The sequence below is a fragment of the Apiospora aurea genome (genome assembly GCF_038362705.1).
Source record: "Apiospora aurea strain CBS 24483 chromosome Unknown utg000008l_segment0_segment0, whole genome shotgun sequence".
Taxonomy (NCBI): domain Eukaryota; kingdom Fungi; phylum Ascomycota; class Sordariomycetes; order Amphisphaeriales; family Apiosporaceae; genus Apiospora; species Apiospora aurea.
In genome coordinates this window covers 1,369,916-1,392,276 of record NW_027117395.1, presented here as the reverse complement: position 1 = coordinate 1,392,276, position 22,361 = coordinate 1,369,916, and the positions used below count along the sequence as shown (strand labels likewise).

At 54.2% G+C, this 22,361-nt stretch overlaps 8 protein-coding genes across 8 annotated transcripts; 2 read left to right on the top strand and 6 right to left on the bottom strand.

Annotated features, from left to right (window-relative positions):
- Window positions 1-399: 399 nt before the first annotated feature.
- Window positions 400-1,405, top strand: PG986_011918 (uncharacterized protein; the record flags this gene model as incomplete). The annotated part of the gene is made up of 2 exons (XM_066848140.1): window positions 400-852; window positions 953-1,405. The coding sequence occupies 2 exons, from the start codon at window positions 400-402 to the stop codon at window positions 1,403-1,405; spliced, it is 906 nt and encodes a 301-aa protein (XP_066694836.1).
- A 1,914-nt stretch (window positions 1,406-3,319) lies between these two features.
- PG986_011917 (uncharacterized protein) lies at window positions 3,320-4,235 on the bottom strand (the record flags this gene model as incomplete). The annotated part of the gene is made up of 2 exons (XM_066848139.1): window positions 3,320-3,764; window positions 3,835-4,235. 2 exons carry the CDS (start codon window positions 4,233-4,235, stop codon window positions 3,320-3,322), a joined length of 846 nt encoding a protein of 281 aa, XP_066694835.1.
- A 4,006-nt stretch (window positions 4,236-8,241) lies between these two features.
- Window positions 8,242-9,429, top strand: PG986_011916 (uncharacterized protein; the record flags this gene model as incomplete). The annotated part of the gene is made up of 1 exon (XM_066848138.1): window positions 8,242-9,429. The coding sequence occupies one exon, from the start codon at window positions 8,242-8,244 to the stop codon at window positions 9,427-9,429; it is 1,188 nt and encodes a 395-aa protein (XP_066694834.1).
- Window positions 9,430-9,728: 299 nt separating this feature from the next.
- Window positions 9,729-11,758, bottom strand: PG986_011915 (uncharacterized protein; the record flags this gene model as incomplete). Its single annotated transcript, XM_066848137.1, has 2 exons — window positions 9,729-10,133; window positions 10,172-11,758. 2 exons carry the CDS (start codon window positions 11,756-11,758, stop codon window positions 9,729-9,731), a joined length of 1,992 nt encoding a protein of 663 aa, XP_066694833.1.
- Window positions 11,759-12,550: 792 nt separating this feature from the next.
- PG986_011914 (uncharacterized protein) lies at window positions 12,551-13,420 on the bottom strand (the record flags this gene model as incomplete). Its single annotated transcript, XM_066848136.1, has 1 exon — window positions 12,551-13,420. The coding sequence occupies one exon, from the start codon at window positions 13,418-13,420 to the stop codon at window positions 12,551-12,553; it is 870 nt and encodes a 289-aa protein (XP_066694832.1).
- Window positions 13,421-13,511: 91 nt separating this feature from the next.
- PG986_011913 (uncharacterized protein) lies at window positions 13,512-15,081 on the bottom strand (the record flags this gene model as incomplete). The annotated part of the gene is made up of 3 exons (XM_066848135.1): window positions 13,512-14,282; window positions 14,341-14,843; window positions 14,907-15,081. The coding sequence occupies 3 exons, from the start codon at window positions 15,079-15,081 to the stop codon at window positions 13,512-13,514; spliced, it is 1,449 nt and encodes a 482-aa protein (XP_066694831.1).
- A 791-nt stretch (window positions 15,082-15,872) lies between these two features.
- PG986_011912 (uncharacterized protein) lies at window positions 15,873-17,603 on the bottom strand (the record flags this gene model as incomplete). The annotated part of the gene is made up of 2 exons (XM_066848134.1): window positions 15,873-17,504; window positions 17,577-17,603. The coding sequence occupies 2 exons, from the start codon at window positions 17,601-17,603 to the stop codon at window positions 15,873-15,875; spliced, it is 1,659 nt and encodes a 552-aa protein (XP_066694830.1).
- Window positions 17,604-18,603: 1,000 nt separating this feature from the next.
- On the bottom strand, window positions 18,604-20,536 carry PG986_011911 (AP1-like transcription factor; the record flags this gene model as incomplete). Its single annotated transcript, XM_066848133.1, has 3 exons — window positions 18,604-19,154; window positions 19,209-19,980; window positions 20,054-20,536. The coding sequence occupies 3 exons, from the start codon at window positions 20,534-20,536 to the stop codon at window positions 18,604-18,606; spliced, it is 1,806 nt and encodes a 601-aa protein (XP_066694829.1).
- Window positions 20,537-22,361: the final 1,825 nt, after the last annotated feature.

Below are 22,361 nucleotides of genomic sequence, written 5' to 3'. Positions count from 1 at the left end.
AACCATCTGACGCTGGACTGATTGCAAGCACATGCCGAGGTCCACCGAGGTATTGAAACCAAGCGGCAAGTGTTAGACGGATCGTGCTTGGGCTGACTCTGGCATCTGGGCCAGTACTGGGCCACACTCTGGCTCTGCCGCCGTGGCCCGACCGAGCTGCGTGGTTTAGGTAAGGCCCCCCGCTATGTGTTACTGCTCGTTTTGGTGCATATCACCGACAGCCCCCATCAACCGCCAATGGCGGAACAACCTGCCCGATCTCCGACGGTACTTGGAACAATTTGTTGCATCGCGCATTCAAGCAAGCAGCCGTTTGTGGTGGTATAGCTCCACGACCCGGAAATCGAATACCGCGACCTTTCTCGCAGCCAATGCCATAAGACCGCATTGGGAGACGAGATGGCTTCCAACCTGAGTCCCTGGGGGGCATGCCGCTCCCTCACCCTCCGCACCCGGTCAATCCTTCAGCATGCAGAACGGAAACCCGCCGCTCCCTTCCACATCGCCCGGCGGGGACTGGCCGGCAACACCACCTCGAGAGATCCCCCGTCGGGCCCGGGCTCGGACGGCGCGCTGCCTCCCTCCATGGCCGGCCACTCCTCGGCCGAGAAATCATACACAATCCCGCCTCCGGAGCAGTTTGCGCCCAATTGGCTGAACGCCGACGCCATTGCGAAGCTGGAGCAGGTCGCCGCGGGCGAGGACTTGTACGACGAGGGTGTGGGCCTGAAGTTCGGCAAGCTGGATGAGTTGCCTGGAAAGAACGATCACTTGCAGAAGCGATACCCTGAGGTGATAGACCAGGTCACCAAGCTGCTCATGCGGGACGGCAAGCTCAGCAAAGCCCAAAGGGTAAGGATACCACTACTGTTCTAAAACTGAGCCATTGCTGGCTGCAGAAGGATAGTGTTAAAGAGCGAGAGGCTGACATATGGTTTTCTTTTTCTTATAGGACATGTCCTTGATCCTCAACTTTCTCCGCACATCATCGGCACCAAAGGTGTCTCCTCTTCGGCCGCTTCTTCCGGGCGCACCGCCGGCCCACACACTTCCGTTGGACCCGGTACTCTATCTTACTCTGGCCATCGACAGCGTGGCACCGCTCCTGCGGGTCCGGAACATGAAGGGGATGGCCGGTGGTGGTAACGCGCTCGAGCTTCCCGAGCCCATGGCCGCCCGGCAACGAAGACGTGTGGCCGTCATGTGGATTCTGGACGCCGTGAACAAGAAGAAGTCAAAGGGCAGTGGACGCGCCATGTTCGCGCACAGAGTGGCCGAGGAGATCATCTCAGTCATCGAGGGCCGGTCGACCGTCTGGGATAGGCGGCAGAACGTGCACAAGCTGGGCACTGCTGCACGAGCGAACTTGAACCACCCGGCCCTGCTGGCCAAGCGGAGGAAGTAAACTTGCTGTGTTGGTTGTATAAATAAAAAACTCATGGAAAACCACGTTCACCAGCGCATTCGGAATGGTGTAGGATATAGGCACGATGCACATACCTACCTACTTTTGTACTCATATCAGCAGCATTTGGGATCTCGGAGCATCTAGACACCTGAGGCCAGGGCTTCGACCAAAATACACAAAGATTACAAGTACACAGCATCAAGTTTCGTGATCCGGTGGAGACTTGGTGAAGCATCGTTCCGACTCGATGTTGAAGTCGATGAAATGCCTATGCATTTGACAGGCGAGCTGTACTCGTTCCTTCCAGGCTGAGGCGATGCATGGTATGTAATTGAGGCCAGTGAAGGCATCGCTCACGAATGCGAAATCGCTACGAGGCAGGAATAAATCCACGGAGAGTTAGCCAAGCTGAGAACATACGGATATACAGAGCGCATTCATTATTGAACCCCCTGAAAGTTGCCAGTGGTAAATGGCATTCATTTCTAGTTCAACTTTAGAAACCAAGGGCATCTCAGCAGCTTTTTCTCCAGTCTATATCTTCAGTGAGCACCAAATCAGGAACAAAAACAATGTCGAGGCAACCCATCGCACTACCAAGTCCCGTTTAGGAGGAAAAAGGCCCCTTGCCGCGAATATCGAAGAACCAGGCCATCAGCTTGACAATGACTAGTCATTCGAACAATACGATTTAAGCTTTAGGAACTTCGCCTCCGGTTTGCCCATATTGTACTGCCCCTCTTTCAAATCCGAACGTCGAACAAACGAGGACGTGTACACAGCCCAAATCGAATGTATATCTGTCGAAACGTATATATGTATTGATTTATCGTTGTTCACATAGCCAAACAAATCAGTTTGACAGGATGAGTACTACTAGCAATACCATGCCTGGCCTCCGAGTAGCAGGCAACAGAACCCTGACACATCCATACACTCAGTATATGATAGCGAACTAGTCGTGGCTGTAGCTATACGGTACCTTCCGCCCTTTATTGGTAAAGGGCGGAGGCTACTTACTGGCAAATATATTGCAAACCCCCGAATTGCCGTGAGCAGGAATGCCTTGATAGGCTATCTGACGTAGGTGCGTAATCCGAAGGCTGAGCTCTGGCGCCAGCCTGTTCTCGTGAGCCCAGCGCCCCCGCGATTATGAACTTTCCATTGCCGATTCAGGGGGTATGATGGTTCTACCAGACACAGCCCCTTTTCAGCAATGTCGGGCAACTTTCGCACTATTCACGGGCCAAAGAAGGCATAACCAATGATATCCCTGGTCGCTTACTTCGTTCATTGCATACCTAGTCAGAATACCTTGTGGCATTGATGTAACAAAAGTCCATATGTAAGTAAGGTCATGATTCAATGACCTCGTATAGCATCGCTTTGGTATAACGCTGTGGCTAATGCTGTAAGGTTCTTCCGCAGACTGCATGCGGGCAAAAGGGGGGGCGTCAAAAAGCCGGGATAAGGTCAAAGTAAAACTACAAGAACTGCTACACAAATCCGCTGTCCCATACCATCTCTATCCCCACTGTGAGATTTAGAGAAAATACAGCTGTAACTTTGTGTGCGCATGCGACTCCGATTGCGAATCAACGCAACTCATCCGTTCGCGGCCTTGGTGTTTCCCCATAGGTAAGTGTCGTCTCGTTCGCTTTCCAACAAACATCCGACTTTAGTATTTTCGTCATAAATTCCGCGGCTCTGGCTTGTTGAGCGGCCGGGCATTGTTCGCGCGAACAAGATGCAGCTCACTGGAAGGAAACTCCTCCGAAACGCCAAATCAAGTTGGGACCTTCTAGTCCACGCAGAAGCACAAATCAGCCATGGTGACTGGGGAATCTTCTGCGGCTCGAATCGAGCGAGGCAACCGGGTATATCTCCTTGCTGTTGCTGTTGCAAGCCTTCTCATGCCTTGTCCTTCAGATTGGCGGTGGCATTACCATCCTCATCTTGGTACAGGCTATGCTCCTTAATGTAGTCGACCACAGCAGTGGGCACGAGGTAGTCGATGTTCATGCGGCGCTTAGATAGCAGTCTGATCTTTGTCGACGAGACCTCGTTGGGGACAACCTGGGGTATCGAGTAGATGTTGTCTTCCCACTCCTTCAAAGTTCCCATGGCTTCTTGCATGTCGGTACCGGCACGCTCGATAACAAAGGCGCCGTACTTGCCCAGAATGTGGGCAAGATCGTCTTGGCTCCATACGCCCGGGGTGCTCATGGTCTGGATCAGGTCTGCGCCCGCCAACAGAGCAACGCGAACGGGCTGTTTCTCGCCGTCGCTGTTCTCAACACCGCCGAGGACGTTGTTGACTTCATGCTCGAAGTGATCTAACACCTTGGCAGTGGGCCTTTTTGCCACCAATGTCGAGTCAGTAGCTGGCCAACGTATGATTGGTAGTATATGGTAGATTAACTCACATGTATTCGGAGTGCATAGCCTCCCAGGGGTCCACCATCAGGTAGTCGGTGGTCTGTGTCCTCGTCTGGAGAGCCAATTCTGCCATGCGTAGGCGGTGGTGTGCAGGAGCCAGCCCGACCTTCTTGTAGGCATCGCCGACAGGCGAAAGGTAAGTACCGATGACGGTGAAGTTTGTGTTGCTCTTGACATAATCGTGCGCAAGCGAGAACATGCGCAGGTGTAGGAAGGTGATGGGTGAGAAGCTGCCGCAGGCGACAAGGACCAAGGGCGTCTTGCCGGGCTCGATGTGGCCGGTCTGCAGGCGGCTCGTGGGAAAATGGTAGTTCTCTAGCGACATGTTGGCTGTTGGTGAGGACGGCGAGTCTGCTGACGACGATGTGGTTGTGTGGTCCGAGGCCATGGTGTCTGAAGGGATGTGTTTGCTTTTATCTAGTGGTACGGCGGTTTGCGGGCGCTGGCTTGCAGTAAAAGCCAAGCCGTCAGGTGCGTATGTGGGTGCAAGCCAGGCAAATGTCGTCGGGGGGCGCGGCAGTTATGAACGTGGACAACGAGGGGCAAGCGATGACGAATCTTTGGCTTGCGTCTGATCTTGATCGGAAGTGCGGGTGGATGATAAGATAAGATCTGAGCAAAAGCAATCGGGAACCCTTCGGTCGGGAAAGGTATAAGGACTGGAGGTAGGTATGTGTTGGGCTGGATTCGCCGTGGATGGGTTGATGGGCAGAAGAGTCACCCAAAGTCCACTAGTACGGGGGTATGAGGGATGGTATTAAATGTATGGCCAAAAGGAAAGTCGTCTCTCCACTGGGCTCGGCTGTTGGGAACTGAAGGTCTGCTGAAAGAGGGATCGAGCGAGAGAGAGCTGCGAGACTATCGTTTATTAAACCAGTGCAGCGCCTGAATCAAGATGGGTCCAAGGCCAGGCAGGGCAGGCCAGGCAGGCGCAAGTGGGCGGCGGCGGACACCGGGCGGATTGCGGATTTGCGGATGACAGTGGGCAATGGGCAGTGGGCAGTGGGCAGTGGGCGTTCGATGCCCTTTGTTTGGCCACAGGGTCCTTGGGGCCTCTAGGGCCTTGAGCTGCCCCCCCCGATCAGCAATGCACGCACTGTATGTACAATGGAGTAACGCCTGCTCGAGCGTTCTAGACGGGGTTCTCGCTGCTGGGGGGGGTTTGGGGGTGCATTTGCCTGCGTGGCACCGTGTTACGACTCTGCCTCGCGGATCACTGCCAAGCTGCCTCGAGGATGAACCAACCTTGGAAGGCCTGAGAGCCTTCGGCCCTGGAACGTACGGGGTGCAGCACACGTCGCACAGAACTCAGGAGCTCAGGTATTCGGAATTCCTCCCAGGTAAGCTTTAGAGAAGGTTAGGTAGGCGACTGCACCGTAGCTAGCTGCATAGAGGCTAGCCAGGTAGTACAGTAGTACGGACGTCACTGAGTTGCCCTGCCTACCTACATACCTATCTACATACACAACTCTTAAGTTTCGAGATGGGATGGATGCTCTGGATATACCTAACCTAGTAAACACGAGACATATAACATTAATCGCCCGCCTGCTCGATCCCCTATCCTGTTTCTGCAGATCCGGTATGGTGCTCTTCAGGCGTTGCGCTCCTAGGCATTTATTTGCCAGCAAAAAAAAAAAAAAAAAAAAACCTCCCCAAATCCGTTGCAGTTTGGTTTGGTGGCGTCCAGGCCAAAGAACCCCTGCCGGGCTAGTAGGATACAAAACAGACAAAGAGGCGTGTGACCCTTTTCGAAAGCGGACGAACGGCATGCAAGACGCGGATGCTGATGATCTATTCCCTTGTGTATGTATCTAAGGCAGGCATTGAGCCGTGACGAGACTTGAAACGGAGTGAAACTTCTGGGGACGGGACGAAATGGATAGGACCATCGAATCGCAGCAGAAGTTGGAAGGGGTCGTCAACTAACCTACCAACTAGTACAGTATGCAGCAGCATGTTGCGTATAGCGACTGGGGCACAAACTGGGGCAAAAAGCACCCGTAACCTGTCCAGGCCAGCCACTCAACTTATACCGTCCCGATGCGACCCTGCCAGCCTGCCTAAAAGAACCGCAATCGCAACCGTTCGGTGCCCATATCAACTACCACCACTTGCCCCTAATTGCCCTCCTCTCGGGACTCCTCTCCCCCATCCGAGATCCCCCTCTGCCCCTTTCGCTTGCCCGTGGCCATCCACGTCCCCTGTTGCCTGTCCCCTCTCTGCCCTCTCTGCCCTCCGCTCGCGAAACAACGCCCCACGCGAGACTCTGGGCGCTTTGCCTTTGTCCAGTGAGTGCTCGAGCGCTAAAACGCCATGTATCTCGGGAGGAGCACCGGAGCTTTTCAAGTGGAGCGATATGCCCAGGCAGGTAACTTTGCTAAGTCGCCCCGATAGCGGGGTGGCCGTCCTCCATTTCCTGGCCTGTGATGAGAAATTTTTTGCATTTCGCCGTGTTGAACAGCCCATTCTCCGGGGAAAGCTTCCTTTTGTCGGCGGCATTGGGGCTATTTCAAATAAGACCATCAAGTTTCGCATCTGCTGTTGCACGGGATTTGGTATGGCGGTGGGATGAGCAGACAGACACCGACCGATTCGTCAATGCTGAGCCCCTCCCTCATAACTCATCATACTCTACACCGAAACTGCACACTGGAATCTTTACGTAGAAGGAAGGAATTACCGCAAAAGAGGCATCGAAAAAAACTACTACTCGTTGACGCAATGCGTGATTTCATGTTGCTCACTCAGAAGGTGATCTAACAATTGTGCGTGTGTTTCTGCCACCAAGGTCAGAAACCATTGGAGCGTTATCCCCTTGAGTGCTGAATACTGCAATAGAAGTGGGCCGAAATTGAGATGTATGTATGTATTGTGTAATTTGATTGGGTGCATCCCGCCCAGCATGGAGCACAAGGTGGTGCGTGCTAGCTTCCTCTACGATATGCACGCACTGCCATTGGATAAAAGTCGGCCCCGCTATTATTGCAGTTTTCAGCACTCAAGAGGATAGTGCCAGGCCAAAGCTATATTCCTCAAGAAACACAGGCCGAGATTCAGAAGCATGTCGATTAAAACAGCCGCGTTCCCAAACTATCAAACACATGGGTTTTGCAACCTACTCCCAGTGTTGGTTGGGCTGAATCAAAAATGCAAAACGTTCGCTACGACTGGCGGCACCCGGAATCGAACCGGGGTCTACACGGGACAAGTTACGGTGCTAGACCACAACGTGTTGTACTGACCACTATACTATGCCACCTTGAAGTTGTCTGGTGACGATTTGACTTGGAAGAGGTTTGCTTAATAGAGGGTAAGTTGGTTGGTTGATTAGGTACGCACTTCAACAATCACAACTTCCACTCTTCCCCACTTATTACATTGCTTACTGCTCCCTCCAGCTTTGGTCTTGACCAACCCTGGACTGCAACGAAAGCGAGCTGGCCGGCCTATCTTTAATCTTCTTCATAGTAGGTGTAGAGTAGAGTATCTGAGTATCAAGTACATGGCAATGATACTTGCGGGATCCTGACGGGATGAGCCAATTAATTCTATCAGCACGTTCATTCGTACTCGATTTTGTGTGTTCTCAACCTTCCCCAGCTTGCACCTCGTTCAAGACAGACCAACATAGTGTTTCATTCACCACATTGAACAACGATTCGAAAGTTCGGTGAAGGTGCCGGAACCAACAGAAATGGCCTGGCCAAACCATGACATCTGGCGCGTGCAGCAGGGAACATCACTTTCTGCCGCCTGACTGAACTTAAGTCGCAACCCGCATTGGTGCAGTCCCTACTTACCTACCCAAGATGTGCGCGTACCCTAACAAACCCTGGTGCCTTCGTAGCTCGGTCAACGAGAGCGACCTGCAGAACAGGCAACAGCTACCCTAGGGAAATCAAATTTGCACTGAAACCGGCTTTGCTTGTAGGAAACCACGCAACGGCCAGTTGTATGTGCTGGTGTTGCCGACGCATCTATCTATAGGTAGATATCCCGCCAAAAGCAGGGTGGGAGCTGACTGGGCGTGCGTGGGTATCTGGCATGGACTTGTGAGCCTCAACTCCCTCTTATCACGTCAAGTCTATCAACTCACACAGTCCCAGGCGGCTGTCAAACTCTGAGACCGGAGAAAAGCGTGTTGGTTTGTATTTGATTTTTTCTACCTTGGGTCGAGACTCTTCGGCGGACCAACTCCTGTCCCCTCATCCACTCGCCCTTTTTGCGAGACGATTCGCCTGTGTGGACGTCATCCCCTGCCTTGCACAATCTCTTGCTCGACTTCACGGCAAAGCTTCAGGATGGAGAGTTGCAACTCGCTACAGGTTCACGATTAGCACTCGGAACTCTATCCGCACCCCAAGAACCCACTTTGTGTACTGCAAACCAGCATGGACAATTTCTTGGGCCAGAGGGCCGCATTCTCGGCCAACGATGATGACGACGTTCCCGGCCTGCTACTGTCCGATAGCCAAATCAGTGACCTGGACCTGTCGTCAAGCACGGCAGGCGAACAAAGCATCGACGCGCATGGGTTCGTGAGATCACCTCCCACGCCTCTCAATGCGAACCAAAAACGACCTCAACACCACGGCCCACCACAGATGCAGCTCGCACCGAGCGATCACGGCAAAAGTCATCTATCCCGGCATCGGAGGCCATTTCACATGTCTTCCCCTCATGACTCTCCAGCCACTGCCAATTACCGCCGCACATCGAGGAAACCCGCGCCGCGCAATCGTTCGCAGAGCCGGTCCTTGGCGTCGGATATATACACGTCTGTTTCTCTACCCCCTGACCGGTTTGAGGACGATGCCGTGCCCGTCGACCCCAGGCGTCTGCCGTTGCACCCAGACGAATCGCAGCAAGACCTGGCCGAACGTATCAATGCTCTGACGCAAGCTATTCAGTCCAATACGCAATTCTGTATCGATTTGTCAGGACAGATGCTCACTCTAGCCAACCAGAATAGGCATCTGTTCCCGGTATTATCATCCAGGGTGTCCTCAGTTGTCGCCAGCTATGTCGTGGAGCCGGCGCTGAAGCTACCGGGCGCATTGATGACATATTACCCCGCGCTGCGAGACTACGAAGGCAAAGTGCGGCGCACACTCGCGAACTGCGCCAACGCGCGAGACATGGCGCTGGCACAGGGGGTGGGAACCGACAGCGATGTGAAAAGACTCAAGGATAGGTTAGTGGAGCAGGATTCTCTGTTGAGGGACTCCAGTTCCCACATGCAGCGACTTATACGGGAGCGAGACGCCCTCAGGCAACAGCTGAGTAGCCCCCTAATACGTTCAGGCGCTTCGGAGAAGGATAGCGGGACATTAGTGGATGGACAGAAGCAGAACAACAATGACGGCCGCTCAGGACGAACAACCAGTCGAGGCGACCACAGGGACGACGCAGCCATGCTTGCGGACCAACTAAGAGAACTCCGGGTCATAGTGGACCAACTCGCGCTGGATAATGCGGCCAACCACGACAGGAACGACAACGGCGGTAATGAAGATGATGAAAACGACTGCGCTGGTAGCCAAGCCGACGAAGAAGAAGACAGCTGGACGTTGCTATGATACTTATATAAAAAACCAGCGGCCTTTGTGTATTTGCTTATGGGACGGAGCAGGCTAGATTTGGGTTGATAGCGAATGCATTTGCGGAACAACTTTTGACTGGCGTGTAGCAAGTACTGGCTCCAGTTGGACAACGTCCACACTTAGATGCAGACCTTACACCAAAAACAAGAAGATAATAGAAGCAACTAACCAGTTCATGCAACTTGCTTCACGGCGAGTGATTTGGCCAAATTGCTGGAGTCTGGTGTACTCCCCCTTTTTCTTCTTCTCCTATCTCCCCCCTTTTCCCTATGATGCTAATACTGAAAACTCTCAAACACCACATCTTCCCCTTTGGTCCACTGCAACAAGCCCTTCATCAACTCCGGCCCCGTGCAGCAGAAGAACCGTCGTTTGTTCTGCCCAGACTTGCCGTCAGCAGCAGCGCCCAGGACGTCGTCCCGCCCCATGCGCATCATCTTGACGACCACGCCCATCTCTTCCAGCCGCACTATTTTTTCGTCCTTTGCTAGCCCGCCACTATCACTTCGGACGGAGCCCGTCACGAAGAGTGTGGTGGTGCCGTCTTTCGCCAGCGCAGGGTCCTTCTCCAAGACCTTAACCGCAAGAGCCAAGTCCTCGCGCCGTAGACTCCAAAGAAGTTTTAAAGGCCGCATCGCATCGTCGCCGTGGTGGGAAGATGATGACAGCACGCCGCTGGCCTGCGCCATCAGCGGCGTGATCCCCACGCCCCCGCCACGAATATGCTCGTGGTTCTTTGCGATGGCGTCGCGGCCCCGTCGTTTTCGGCGGCTTGCGCAAGGACCGGCAGCCGGAACGCCTCCTCGCCCCCAAAACCTAGCACGGGCAGCTCGAGCGGCACGCGCAGGTTCCACTTGGCGAGCAGCGCCGTCGCGGGGCCGTGGCGGCGCGCCGTGATCTCAAACTCGACAGGGTCAGAAGAGGGAGGGGGAGGAGGAGGAGGAGGAGGATGGCTGCTGACGGTAAAAGTCCGCACGAAGTTGTCGTTTAGGCTCTGTGGGTCGTCGTCCCGCATGTGGCTCCAGCCGTGGTCGAGCTCCGGGCCGAAGTCGAGGGTGACGTGCTGCCCGGCATGCCACAAGGATGCTGACCTTGGAGAAGTGGCAGTGCTGCTGGGGGACGCTAGGGAGAGCCGGAACACGTATCGCGAAATTGTGGGTGTAATCTCCTCCCGCGCCACGAGTCGTGCGGTGCCGAGGCCGGACTCGTTCGCGGTAGCCTCGGGAGGAGGTTTCTCGGTGGCAAGGTGTCGGACTGGGGGGTTGTAGGGAGAGTAATCTATTGCTGATCCGCGGAAGGGGAGACCGTCCTTCACGAACCGGGCTTCCTGTACATCGATGCGGACCGCAAGCTTGGTGCACGGGAGATACGCAGCCGCCTTGTCGCCGATCAAGATCGAGGCACGACCCGTGAGGTAGAGGACGTCGCCCGTCTCGAAGTCCGGGATGGCGAGCCCGACGGACGGGTCGGTCTGCAGGTTGCCCAGGGTCTGGTAGAGCCTATTGCCGCTATACTCCGGATAGACCAGCGTGACGCCTTCGGACGCATCGTTACGAAACACTCGCACGAGGCCCGCCGGACCGCCGCGGTGGTTTGTGTCCATGCTCTCCGCCTCGCTCCCGTTGTCGGCGGCGCTGTGCTTGCTCGAGATGAAGAACAAGTCCGCCTTGTGAACGAGCTCGATGGCCTCACCGGATAGGGGCAAGCCCAGCCGCCCCTGGCTCGCGAGATGAGGACGGGGGATTTGCGGCACGATGCGCTTCTTGTTCAAGTACTTGGGACAGTTCCCCAGGCTCTCCGTGACTTGGAAAGCCATCTGCAAGTCCGCGAGGGCGCCATCCTGCGCTGTGAGACTGACGGCACCTGCTACCATCCGTCCCGCGAGTTTGACACGATCGCGCGTCTCCAGATCGATCGACAAGCCAGACATGACCCTGCCGCCCTCGGGACGGACGACCTCGCCATCCTGAATACCTCCTTGGCCAGTCCCGCCCCCGAATAATGCATCCAGTACCGGGTCGAACCGCGCATCCACCGCGGCCCCGCGGATGCCCAGCACGCCCTGCGCGACGGGCCGGCAGAACCCGGCCTCGCCGCCCCAGACCGTGGTCCAGGGCCGGCCGTCACGGTCCAAGGTGCCGAAGGTGACGAGGGGCGAGCTCTGTACTCGGTACCCGTACGAGGGCGTCAGGCCGCGGTATGTGGGGTTGTCGCGCGGCCGCTCACGAGCGCCGAGCAGGGTCTGATGGATCGCGCGCTCGCCGGCGTGCCATCCTTCTCCCCCGGACGCCACGGCTGTGGCCATGTCTTCTTCCGGTCCGGGTCCTTCGCCCAAGGAGGAGAAGTAAAAGTATTCGGAGGAAAACGGATGGTGGGTTCCGAACAGTTCTGCTTGGTTTACGGCGTGCTCTAAGCTTGAGACTGTATCATGTGCTGATGATGATTTGCCGAGGTACGAGAACGCAGCTAATACGTAAACGGTTATGATGGGCTTAACAACAGAGCCTAGGCATAGCATCTGGTTTGCTTCTGCAGAGTCATGAAGGGAGAGTATTATAAAAATTCCACCGTCCCCCGGCTTCTGCGAATCTATGGCACCTGTCTTCTGTCTTCGATGCTTCGATGCGCTTTCATGATTTGTCACGCCCGCTGCTGAAATAAAGTTGCGCCCTTTCGGGGAACTATTGCAATGCCCGGGGGATGGATGTGGGACATTGCCGCGGTGGGATTAGGTGGGATGGTCTAGTCAGCAAGCTGCATTTGCCTAACGCCCTATGGGAGACGTGGACACCCCCCCTATTTACTAGCTTACATCTAGATGATGCACGCCCTACCGCTGCGTGCGGGGGATCTGTGCCGCGCCCGCCGCAAGGCCGCCGACGCGGTTTGCTCCGCAGTTCCCCGTGTAGCAAAGGCCGAATGTCGTATGGAGGATCCCACCTATTGTATTCGAAAGGCGTAACCCATTGAACTAGATTCATGGACATTGACAACGGAGGAGGTGACTCAAACTAGTACAATCTGTAAAATGTACTGATGGGCCCCTTCAATCAGGGGTTCACTCCTGAACATAGCCAAGCACCCGTACCAGGACACACTATTCTTGCCCGTATATCACGTCCCCCGCCCGGCTCGCCGGCAGCACGACCAACGACCCCATCTTATTCCCCTTCTCGACCACGCCCTCCAACGTGGTGTTCCGCGGCGCCCAGACCTTGAACCGGGCGCTCCAGCGGTCCGGCCACGCGGCCAGGAGCCGGATATCGGCGCCCACGAAGGTCTGGACGAGCTGCTCGTGCAGGCCGAGGGCGGCGGCGCCGTAGTGGTTCAAGTCCGGGGTCCAGTCGAAGTGGGGGCCCTTGAAGGCCGGGAACTTGCAGACGTCGCTGTCGCGGAACCGGTCCTCGGCCATGGCCGTCGCCTTGGCCGTGAGGCCCATGCGCGCGAGCCAGATGACGTCCTGGTTCCAGCCCTTGTTGCCGTGGCCCGCCTGCGTCTCCGTGTCGTACAGGTACGTGTCGACGGCGTGTGTCAGGTTCGGCCGGCCCAGCCCGTACTCGCCCCACGGGAACACCGGGTACAGCTGCGGCGTCTCGCTGTTCTGGATGCGCGTGTAGGCCAGCGCGGGCGCGATGCAGGTGCGGCCCTGCTGCTCGCGGAGGGGCGTCGGCGGCACCGTCGCCAGGTACCGTAGGTAGTGAGTCCGGTTCTCGATCTTGTACTGGTCGACGGCCAAGAGGTCCGTGATGAGCTTTCGCAGGCCGGATGTCGTCGAGGAGGGGTTGTACGACTCCTTATATGTCTCGGCCGCTGATGCTGAGTAGATGATTAGGGTCTCGTTGCCGTAGTAGCCATCCAGCTGCCAGGGAGACCGTTTGTTGGCTTCTTTGCGATAGTATTTGTCGAACCAGGCCAGCTGATACTCGATGAACTCCAAGTATGGCGTGATATCCAAGCCCGAGTACATGTTTGCTTGCAAGATCATGTCGGCAAACTCGCTATAAACGTATTAGTAAAGTGACATACGGTAATAAAACGAATAAGACAGAATCCGATCCTTACTTTGCTGTTTCCTGAAGGTTGCTGAGCCACACATTCCAGAGGTCTCCGTCGGGGAAGAACGAAGGCCTTGGAATGGGGTTCTCATCATCGTACCACTGGGCATGGTACTCGAAAACGTTGGACAACCCCGTGTTGTCGCCCTGCTCGAGGAAGTAGGCAGCGTCGATATCGTGGTAGTGCTGGCCCCTGATAAGAGCATTGGGCGTTATCCGCTTGTAGAAGTCGAACTGGGCCTTCATCACATCGAAATCACCGGTTCGAAGGAGCGGCCAGTACAGCAGCCTCTGATTCTGCGCCGTGAATGTGCCCCCTCCCCATCGTCGGTGGTCAGGGGTCCAGGCGCGAGATGGGATCACCAGGTACGGGTCAAAGGTGAACAGGCCGCCGTTGAACTTCGTCGGCCACTCTCCAAAGGCGTTGCATCCTATCATGTACCGCCACAGCTGGTAGTTCTTACCGACTTGAAATCCAGGGTCTTCAGGGCCTGCGTCTTCATTGATGACGATGTAGGAGCGATCCCAGTACTCGTGCCACCAGGCCATAGAGTCGTCCTGGGAGTTGCTCATCGCACGACCGGCTATCTCTGTCAGCTGTTCCAGCCACTCGTCATGACTCTTCGTCTGGTTTTGGTAGAGGGCAATTCCGATATTGAACGACGTCTTCGGGGCTGGGGCTACCAAGTTCCAAGCTTTGGACGTGGTGTTGATATAGTGTCCTGAAGTGACGTTTCCTGGTTTCAAGTCCGGAGAATGCACCCAGAGACCAAACTGCTTCCTGGTTAATGGTCTGTGACAATGATAGTACGGGCGGGCGCATAGAATATACCTCGTTGTTACGCATTGGGTTGTACAGCTTGTCCTCGTAATCCTCCAGCTTCTGCTGGGTTACTTGAAAGTTCCACAAGTCCAGGTTTTCGTTGCGGTGGCTCATGAGAACACCACCTTCATGGAAATCGACGGAATCGGCATAGGTCGTGCCATTCGGAACCTTCGAGGTATACAGACCCCATGAGCCCTGATTACGCTCTTCGCCGACCATTCGTCGGTCCTGAAACCGCCAGTTCTCATAGGCCAGGCTGACCGAGAGCGGCTGCGGGCTATCAACCTCGAGATGGACAACGGGATTGAACACGTCGACCCAAATCTTGGCGGTGGTGTTGTCCTTCCCAGTATAGATGACATGACCATCGTTGATGGACAACCTCTGCTCGAAAAGGCCGTCACCAGAGAAAGGGTTTGGGTCGAACGCAAGCCTCACACGCCCAAGCTTGAGGAGCGTGTTGTTCTCATCGAAAGTGCCGCTCTTGGCAATGTAAAACAGGATGGTCCCTGTTCAGTGTTAGAACCATACTTGCTGAGACATCAAGTGTGCATTCTCGTCTTCGGGCATACCATTTTCTGACCAGGTATTGAGACCAATATCACCACCCCCAACGGGCATAGAATCGGCTGAATGATTCAGCCCCGGACGATCCCATACAACATCATAGCCAGATGGCAGCGTAATGGCGGTGATGGGCGATAGCAACAAGAAGAGCAGCGCAGACAAGTACATTGCCAACGCCATCCTGACTCATGCGGCTCCGGCTGAAGCTTGAGATGTCGACCAGCTTCGGTCTGTATATGAAGGAGTTAGGAAGCTGTGAATGCCGTGGCTACCCGCGAAGCACCTTGAACCGTAAAATACATTTTGCACAATGCAGTCCCTGGGGACGTCCAGCGGGGTACAAACGGTGCCATGGGTTTGGGTCAACCGTCATTACAACGGTCAAATCCGGTCCGTTGCCATGTCGTATCCCTGATCCGGTGATTTCACCGGTGCTCCATCTGGCGTGGAAAGGGCACCAAGCACTTCCACGAAGCTGGACGACGATAAGACAAGACTTACTATGCCCTTTCGAGGTCGACCTGCCGAACAGCCTCCACTATTTCCCCGCGGGGAAGGTGCAGATAGATTGTCTGTATTCTGCCAGTCTCTCCGGCTGATAGACGCCCTGTTTTTGAGTATGTACCTCTTTCTCGTCATGGCCATGGTTGTGTTGATTTTGTAATCAGCCTAGAAAATCTCCATTATATCGACAAACAACATATACTTCATGAAAACAAGGTCTACATGGTTTCGCAGAATCATTTTTTCTTATGGTCTCGTGATGCCTCCCGCAACTGTCGTAGTAGAACAGCGTGACCAAGAAGCCGCCAAACCAACTCTTTGAACGCCCTCTGATGCCCGGCGTGTCTAGCGTTCCAACATCGAACGTCCTTATTATCGCAACATCAATGTCTTCTATGTCTGTCTTCTTTCCGTCAAACATCAAACGCCAAACACAAGACATACTATTTACATTTAGATGTGGTCGACTAGCGCTTTCTCCCAGTAACGAGAAATTGACCCGTGAGGACTTCGACTTTCCAGCCATCGGCCAAGAGTGCCTTACACACGTTGGTCCGAAGTCGGGATTTTCCGTCGCTATTATGTCTTCCTATGCCAGTGACCACGGTAAACCCGTCCCGGGCCTTTCGGGCTCTATCTTCACCCAGGCGCTCCCACCATTTTCGTACAAATTGAAGGGCAAGGCTTACGCCGTCTTGTACAGTGAGACCATGCAGGTCGATCTTATCCGCCGTGCTGTTCTGTTCGACAAGGTAGCCTGCTTCAATGCTGGCTGCGTTGCGTTGAGCGCCCGCTTGTTCTCGGGCTCGTTCCGAGTAATAACCAGCGGCCAATCTGAACAATGGGTCGCTGCGGCCCTTCTTGAAAGCCGCAGCTGCAGAGTTGTATGAATGGTCACGCATTCGAGCCAAACTTTGCGAACTTGCCGTAGCCGACTTCAAGTTGGCCGGGAAGCTTCCACTCAGAGGGGTTGTCTGGCCACTAGAACCGACGGGCTTTTTCCTCAAGTCGATCACACCATTGCTCGCAATGAGTTCGCCATCGGCTGGGGAGGACGCAACAGAGTAAGAAATATCGTACTTGAGATACTCGGGTTTCTCGAAATAGCCGGCTAGGATCTCGATGATATCCTCGGCGAAAATCCGTGTCGCCGTGAGCTCTATGATGGCGGGGAAATATTCTGCGGGTATCCATGAATACTTCTTCTTAAGCCGCTCTTCAAACGCGGACAACTGCGGCCCAAAGACGGGCTGGATACCGAGAGCAAGATAGTTATCGACGATCTGAATGACAGAAGCACCCGTAGATTCGCCACAACGACGATAAATGGCTTCGATATCGGATTCGGGCTGAGTAAAGCGCTCAGACAAGTATGCGATGTTCTGGGCGTGGTGCAGTTGAGTGTCCAAATTGGCCACTTCCAGATCTGCCCCCTCACCTGAAGAAGCCGGGGAGCTGGGGCTCGAGCTTTTGGTCCCTGGAGCTCGAACGCCTGCCTTCTTTTTCTTGCCCTTCCGTTTCCGTTGGGGGACAGTCTCATCTGGAGTATAGAAACCATCGACCCCCTTAATACGTTGACCAGTCTGCTCCAGCCACTCAATGTTCAGTAAATGGTCGATAGCGAGGCTGGCATCTCCTTTGCTTTTCTTCAGAGCCAACCGGACGTCCACGGGCTTGAGCGAGGTGAACATGGATAAAAGCTGTTCCTCTTTTTCGGCGTCCTTCAACCCATCGAAAACGCCGACACGAAAGGTCTCCGATGCATCAAGGGTAGAGGCCTTGGAGGAGGAAGCCGAAAAGAGACTGTGAGCCTGCGAGCTCTCCGTGGTAGTAGTGAGTCCGTCACTGCTTTTGACGTCGCTTCCGACAACAACGGCCGCAGTCTCATCTGCGTCATCCAGGTTGAGTTTGTTGATGTCAACAATCTCATCGGCACCGATGCCACTGGGGTTGAAGCCGGTGGCCTCCTCGGCCTCGACATCGCGGGAGATGCTGAGGAGGATGTCCCGAGCTAGTTGGAACTGCTCTGGGTCGTTGAGATGGAAATCACTACATATCGACAAAATAGTGGACTCATCAAGAAGCGAGCATAATTCGTCCTGTGTTTGATTTGGCTTAGCAAAGCGGACGAAAGGCAGGCAGGAGAGAATACATGAGTCGGGCAAACGTACGACCAACTTGCTAGTTGGGTCCTCCATATCTTTAGGTTGTACAGTGTCTCAATCTTGACAGCCAGCGCCGGCGGAATGGTCGTGACAGGAATGTCTCAGCTAGGATGGGGGGTTGTTGACTTTTTACACAAACGCAAGGATCTAGAGTGAGGGAGGCGGGCGGAAGCATTGTCGAGTAAAGGATGCAGCGTAATCGGACAGTTTGTGAAACAAGGAGCGAAATCAACCGACTTGTCAACAGATTTGCACAAGGACGGAAGAAAGTGATGCATGGAAATAATGTGGTGGTAATGCCCAAGTCGATCGTCAATTGAATGCTGGTGGCCCCCCACCTTTTGCTCCTTTGTCTTCAATCCGCGGGTTTGGAAATTGAAATGATGCGCCAGGCCAGCATCCCGGGTGCCGCAAAGTCAGGTGGGGGAGGCTAGGTAGGTTGGTAAGCCAGCTGGACGAGCCTACTAGTAGGTTAATACCTAACCTAGGTAGGTTAAGGCGCCAAAGGACTATCCATACTTACCATTCGATACTCGGTGCACCTCAGCGCATACCTAACAGTCCATTTACTTAGGGAAGATACAGCAAGACACAACACCCCCAAGCGCGGGGCGCATTCCTAATTGTAATAGCCCGTCAATATACTCGTTATTCATATCATATAGCTACTCCACTTCATTCCGATGTGCAAACCACCAAACATACCCCGAAAGAACAGAGAGAGCAGAGTCTTAAACCCTACATAAAAGATGTAGGTATATAGTAGGTAAGTCCCAGCCCCGTTGGCATAACCTTCCAATGAAAAGAAAACGGGCATTTCAAATTCTGAGCACCTGGCTAACCCATGAACTTCAGTTCATATATACTCCGTCTTTTCCACCAATCAACGCAACTTTCAACAATTAACCCCTTGACGCCTGCCAACGACCCAGTTGACACGAAACCAGATCTCCCTGAAAATGCGTGGTATCATTTTATTTCCCATTTGAATAGCTCGATCCATCCTGACGTTGAAGAAAACGCGAATCAACTATCAGTTGCCGGGGCATTGAGATTCGTCACCGCCGAGATGTTTCTTCATGACTGCCTTGAAGTCAGTCTCGTCGACAACTGCTCCGGTACCGCCGCATTTGGCCTTCTTCTGGAGATCCGAGCAGAGACCGTCAAGGTCAATGTCGCCAGACTGCACCTTCGGACAATTTTGTAGTTGTTCCCTGTTCTGCGTTAGCTCGAGATCTTTCATGCTATGGTGCGTTCGTAGCGATGCTACTGACCAGATGTTGGTGCACGTCAGAAGTTTGCCATTTTCAGTCGTGACGATGGTATCCTCTTCTTCCTTCCTGGCATCAATCTCGGCACAGATGTTCTTCTTTGGAACCTTGGGGCTCGGCGCCATGTTGTAGGGAGTAATGAAGTCCGCATCGAACGCATCATTGAAGAAGCTGTCATCAAAGGTCGTCTTGGCCAGAATGTTGTCCTGGGGCTCGCGGTAGTCCCCAAACAGCTGAGGGTCGAATTGGCCGCCGTTCTGATTGGCCAACCAGTCAAAGTTGCTGAAATCAAACGACCCAAAGCCGCCCATATCTGTAAACCTATGTCAGTACTCTAGCTTTGGCACATCTCGTTTGAGAAACTCACGATTGCCATCATCAACGGTGAGCCCAGATTGTTCCTCTCCGATGGTGGTCAGAGTGTCCACAGGCTTGAAGCCAAGAGGTGACTGAGTGAATGGCTCAGGGGAGGTGCCGCATGACGAACTGGGCCCACCATTCGAGTGCGATGACGAGGGGGAGGTCGATGTAGTGCCGCCAATACTGTAGTTGCCCGAGTCCAAACTTGACCTGGACGCACTTCCGCCAACCTCGTAGGGTGACTGGCTTGGCATACCAGTGTACTTGGACGTTGCGTCTTTGGGCTGGCTTGTCGAGTTCTCGCGGCTCTTGGTCGAGGACGGAGTGGCTTGGTCCTGCCGAGGAGAAGCGGACTGTCCAGCGTAGCCATTCGCCGTAGTTGACGAGGAGGCCGAGGTTGTCCTCTTTGGGGCTTTGCTACCAGTGGTAGGACTGGTCACTTCCGAGGGTCCAGGAAGAAGACCAAACTTAGGAAATTCGAATTGGAAATTGACATCATTCATGGTGTTCACGAGGCCTGCCCCGAAAACCCCTTGCTGGTAGCTCTTAGGGGACGGTCCACTGGAAAGGCGAGGCGTAGGAGCGGCGGCCAGCCTCTTCTTATACTCGTTCAGCTCCATGGTCATCTTCTCCACTTGGGCACGAAGCTGGGAGTTCTCGTTGTTCGTAGTTGCGGAGGCTTCCTCAAGTTCTTTTACTTTGGTCTCGAGATCCTTCAGATGCTGCTCCTTGCGTTCACGGAAGGCACGCTGAGCGGCACGGTTTTGCGCTTTTCTTTTCTGATTTCTTTGTTAGACTAGGGACTGCTATGGAAAGAGAGAGTGCTTTTGAGTTGTATTGCGGGCTACTCACTGAACTCGGTTCGTTGGTAAGCGGCTTGCGGCCAGGCTTCTTGGGAACTTTGCCCTCGCTTTCACGTCTCTTATTCCCATTCTCTTCTCGATCACCTTCATCTTCGTCCGGGTAGCTTCTTTTCTCTGCATTATCATTCTCAGGGCTTGTAGCCTTGGAGCTATCATTGGAATCACCGGGGGACATATTGGGTAAGTCTCCAATCATCTGCCCAGCAGCGCCGTTGGCAAAGTCAAAGTCGAAGCTGCTGTCCGGGCCAGAGCCAAAGTCGTAGTCGTAATCCTGGTATGGACTTTCCTGCACACTATCGACCTTGGACGGACCGTTCTGCTTCAAGGCAGAAGGCGACACCGACAAAGCATCCGTCGGGGGCGAGCCATTGGCCGGTTGGTTCGACGTAAGCGCACGATACAACAGACTCTGCTGCTGCGGGGTGAGAATGAAGTTGTGAGGCAAGCCCTGGGTGCCTGTTGTGGAGGCCATTGCGATGATCGGTGTCCGGCCGGAAGGCTTCTCAGCTGAACTCAATACAGCAAAGATATGGTTATATCAAATGATGGGTAGCCTGGAGACCCGTTGTCGGATGATAGAAACAAACAAACAGGCAATGGGGTATGGCGGTGGCAGTCCGTGTTGCTAGTGTTGGGTGTTGGCAGCGCAGCGGATTGCCGAGTCTGACAAGAGGGCGAGATAGAAACTGCTCCTCCGAAGCCTGTACAAGCGGTTCCAAGAAGCCAATGCTTGTAGGCAGTTCAGTACTATGACGAGAGTTCTCGACGTCGTGGAGGTTACGTAGTTGTAGGAGGCACGGTGGGATGTGGAAAGTCGCCTCCGAGGGTCCGCAACGAAAGGTGGTGGTGGTGGTAGTTAGTGGAGGGAGAAAGTCGGAAGTGGGTATGTAAGACGATGAGTGGTGAGCCTTTCTGCCTGATTCTCCGGCAACAACTGGATATCAAATCAGTCAAGGCGCCTTTTTGTTCGCCTCTCACTGCTGCCACGCCCCTGCTTGGTTTAGAGGGGGGTGCCGATCTGGACAGGTGGTAAGAGGCCTTTGACAGAGAACAATCAACGGCAACAATATGGAGGGAGTCGGATCAAATTGCAACACGTTATGGACTGGACAGGGACTGGAATCTAACGTGAGAGTTGTTCCAGTGACGGAAGAAATTGAGAGAGGGGGCCAGAAGGCGAGGCCCGTTTCTGATTTCTAAGCGACTTGCATTTAAAAGAGTCACCGTGACAGTAGGAGGCTGGTGCGGCCCATACAAGCTGCTTGTACTGTATGTACCTACTAAATGGGAGACGGCGCAAGCTCCTAGTGCCTGTCTGCAGCCTGCAGAACCTGGCTCTCACCACGCACCTCACTAACCAAACCCCTGTTGCCTTTTCTCCGTCCTGCTTCCTTTTTGCCCTGCCTGCCTGCCTGCCTGCCTGCCTGCCCCCAAGAAGCGGTCGGCCGCCGGTGCAACAAACTGTCCCATCGGAATCTTCGGCGCGATGCTACTCGGGGATATCGGCTATTGGCCGCCTGCCCTTGCGATAAGATACATAGCACTGGTAAATTAGATTTGATCTCTCTTTTTCTAGTTCCACCCCCACTCAGGCTAGTTCCATAGGACTTGCTTCGGAACCCCTCAGCCCCTCATTCGAACTTGGGAATCAAAACCCGACGACGCCTTTTGAATTACATGCAGTAGATCATACATCCTGCAGTATGGCTGAACGAGGTTGCATGTGGTGCATACGGTATGCCTTGGATAATCTCAATCTAGACCAGGTCTAATCCATGAATCGCCACTATCTTGGTACGTGTCGTATCGGTACACGGAGCCTGTAAGACATATAACCGGCTGACAGGTGATCTGTAGGTACTTAAGGTTCCTCGTTGTCACCCACAGCCGCACGACTGTAGGTAATCTGTAGAGTTTCTGAAATGAAAAAGATTAGGAGAGCCAAGGAGATACCACTTACGATAATGGCATATTTGTTTAGAGACTGTGGTTTATTCGGACTTTTTATCCATACCGAATGGTGACATGCGATTGATCACCAGGCCACGGGCTGACAAGCGACCTGCCACCCCTGAGGCTTTAGACCACTGTGGAGTGTGGAGCAGCCAGACGACTGCCCAAAGTCGAGTCCTCTTTAAACCGCCCGCCGTCTCCCTTCTGGCCGACTACCTCCCTATGTTGCCCGCCTCACCTGGAATCGGCGTATTTGACTCTCGAGTCTATTTGAGTGACCGACAAATTGACAATGGCAGCCTACTACCGCTGGCGGCATCCATTGAGGCAGGTGGTATCCGTAT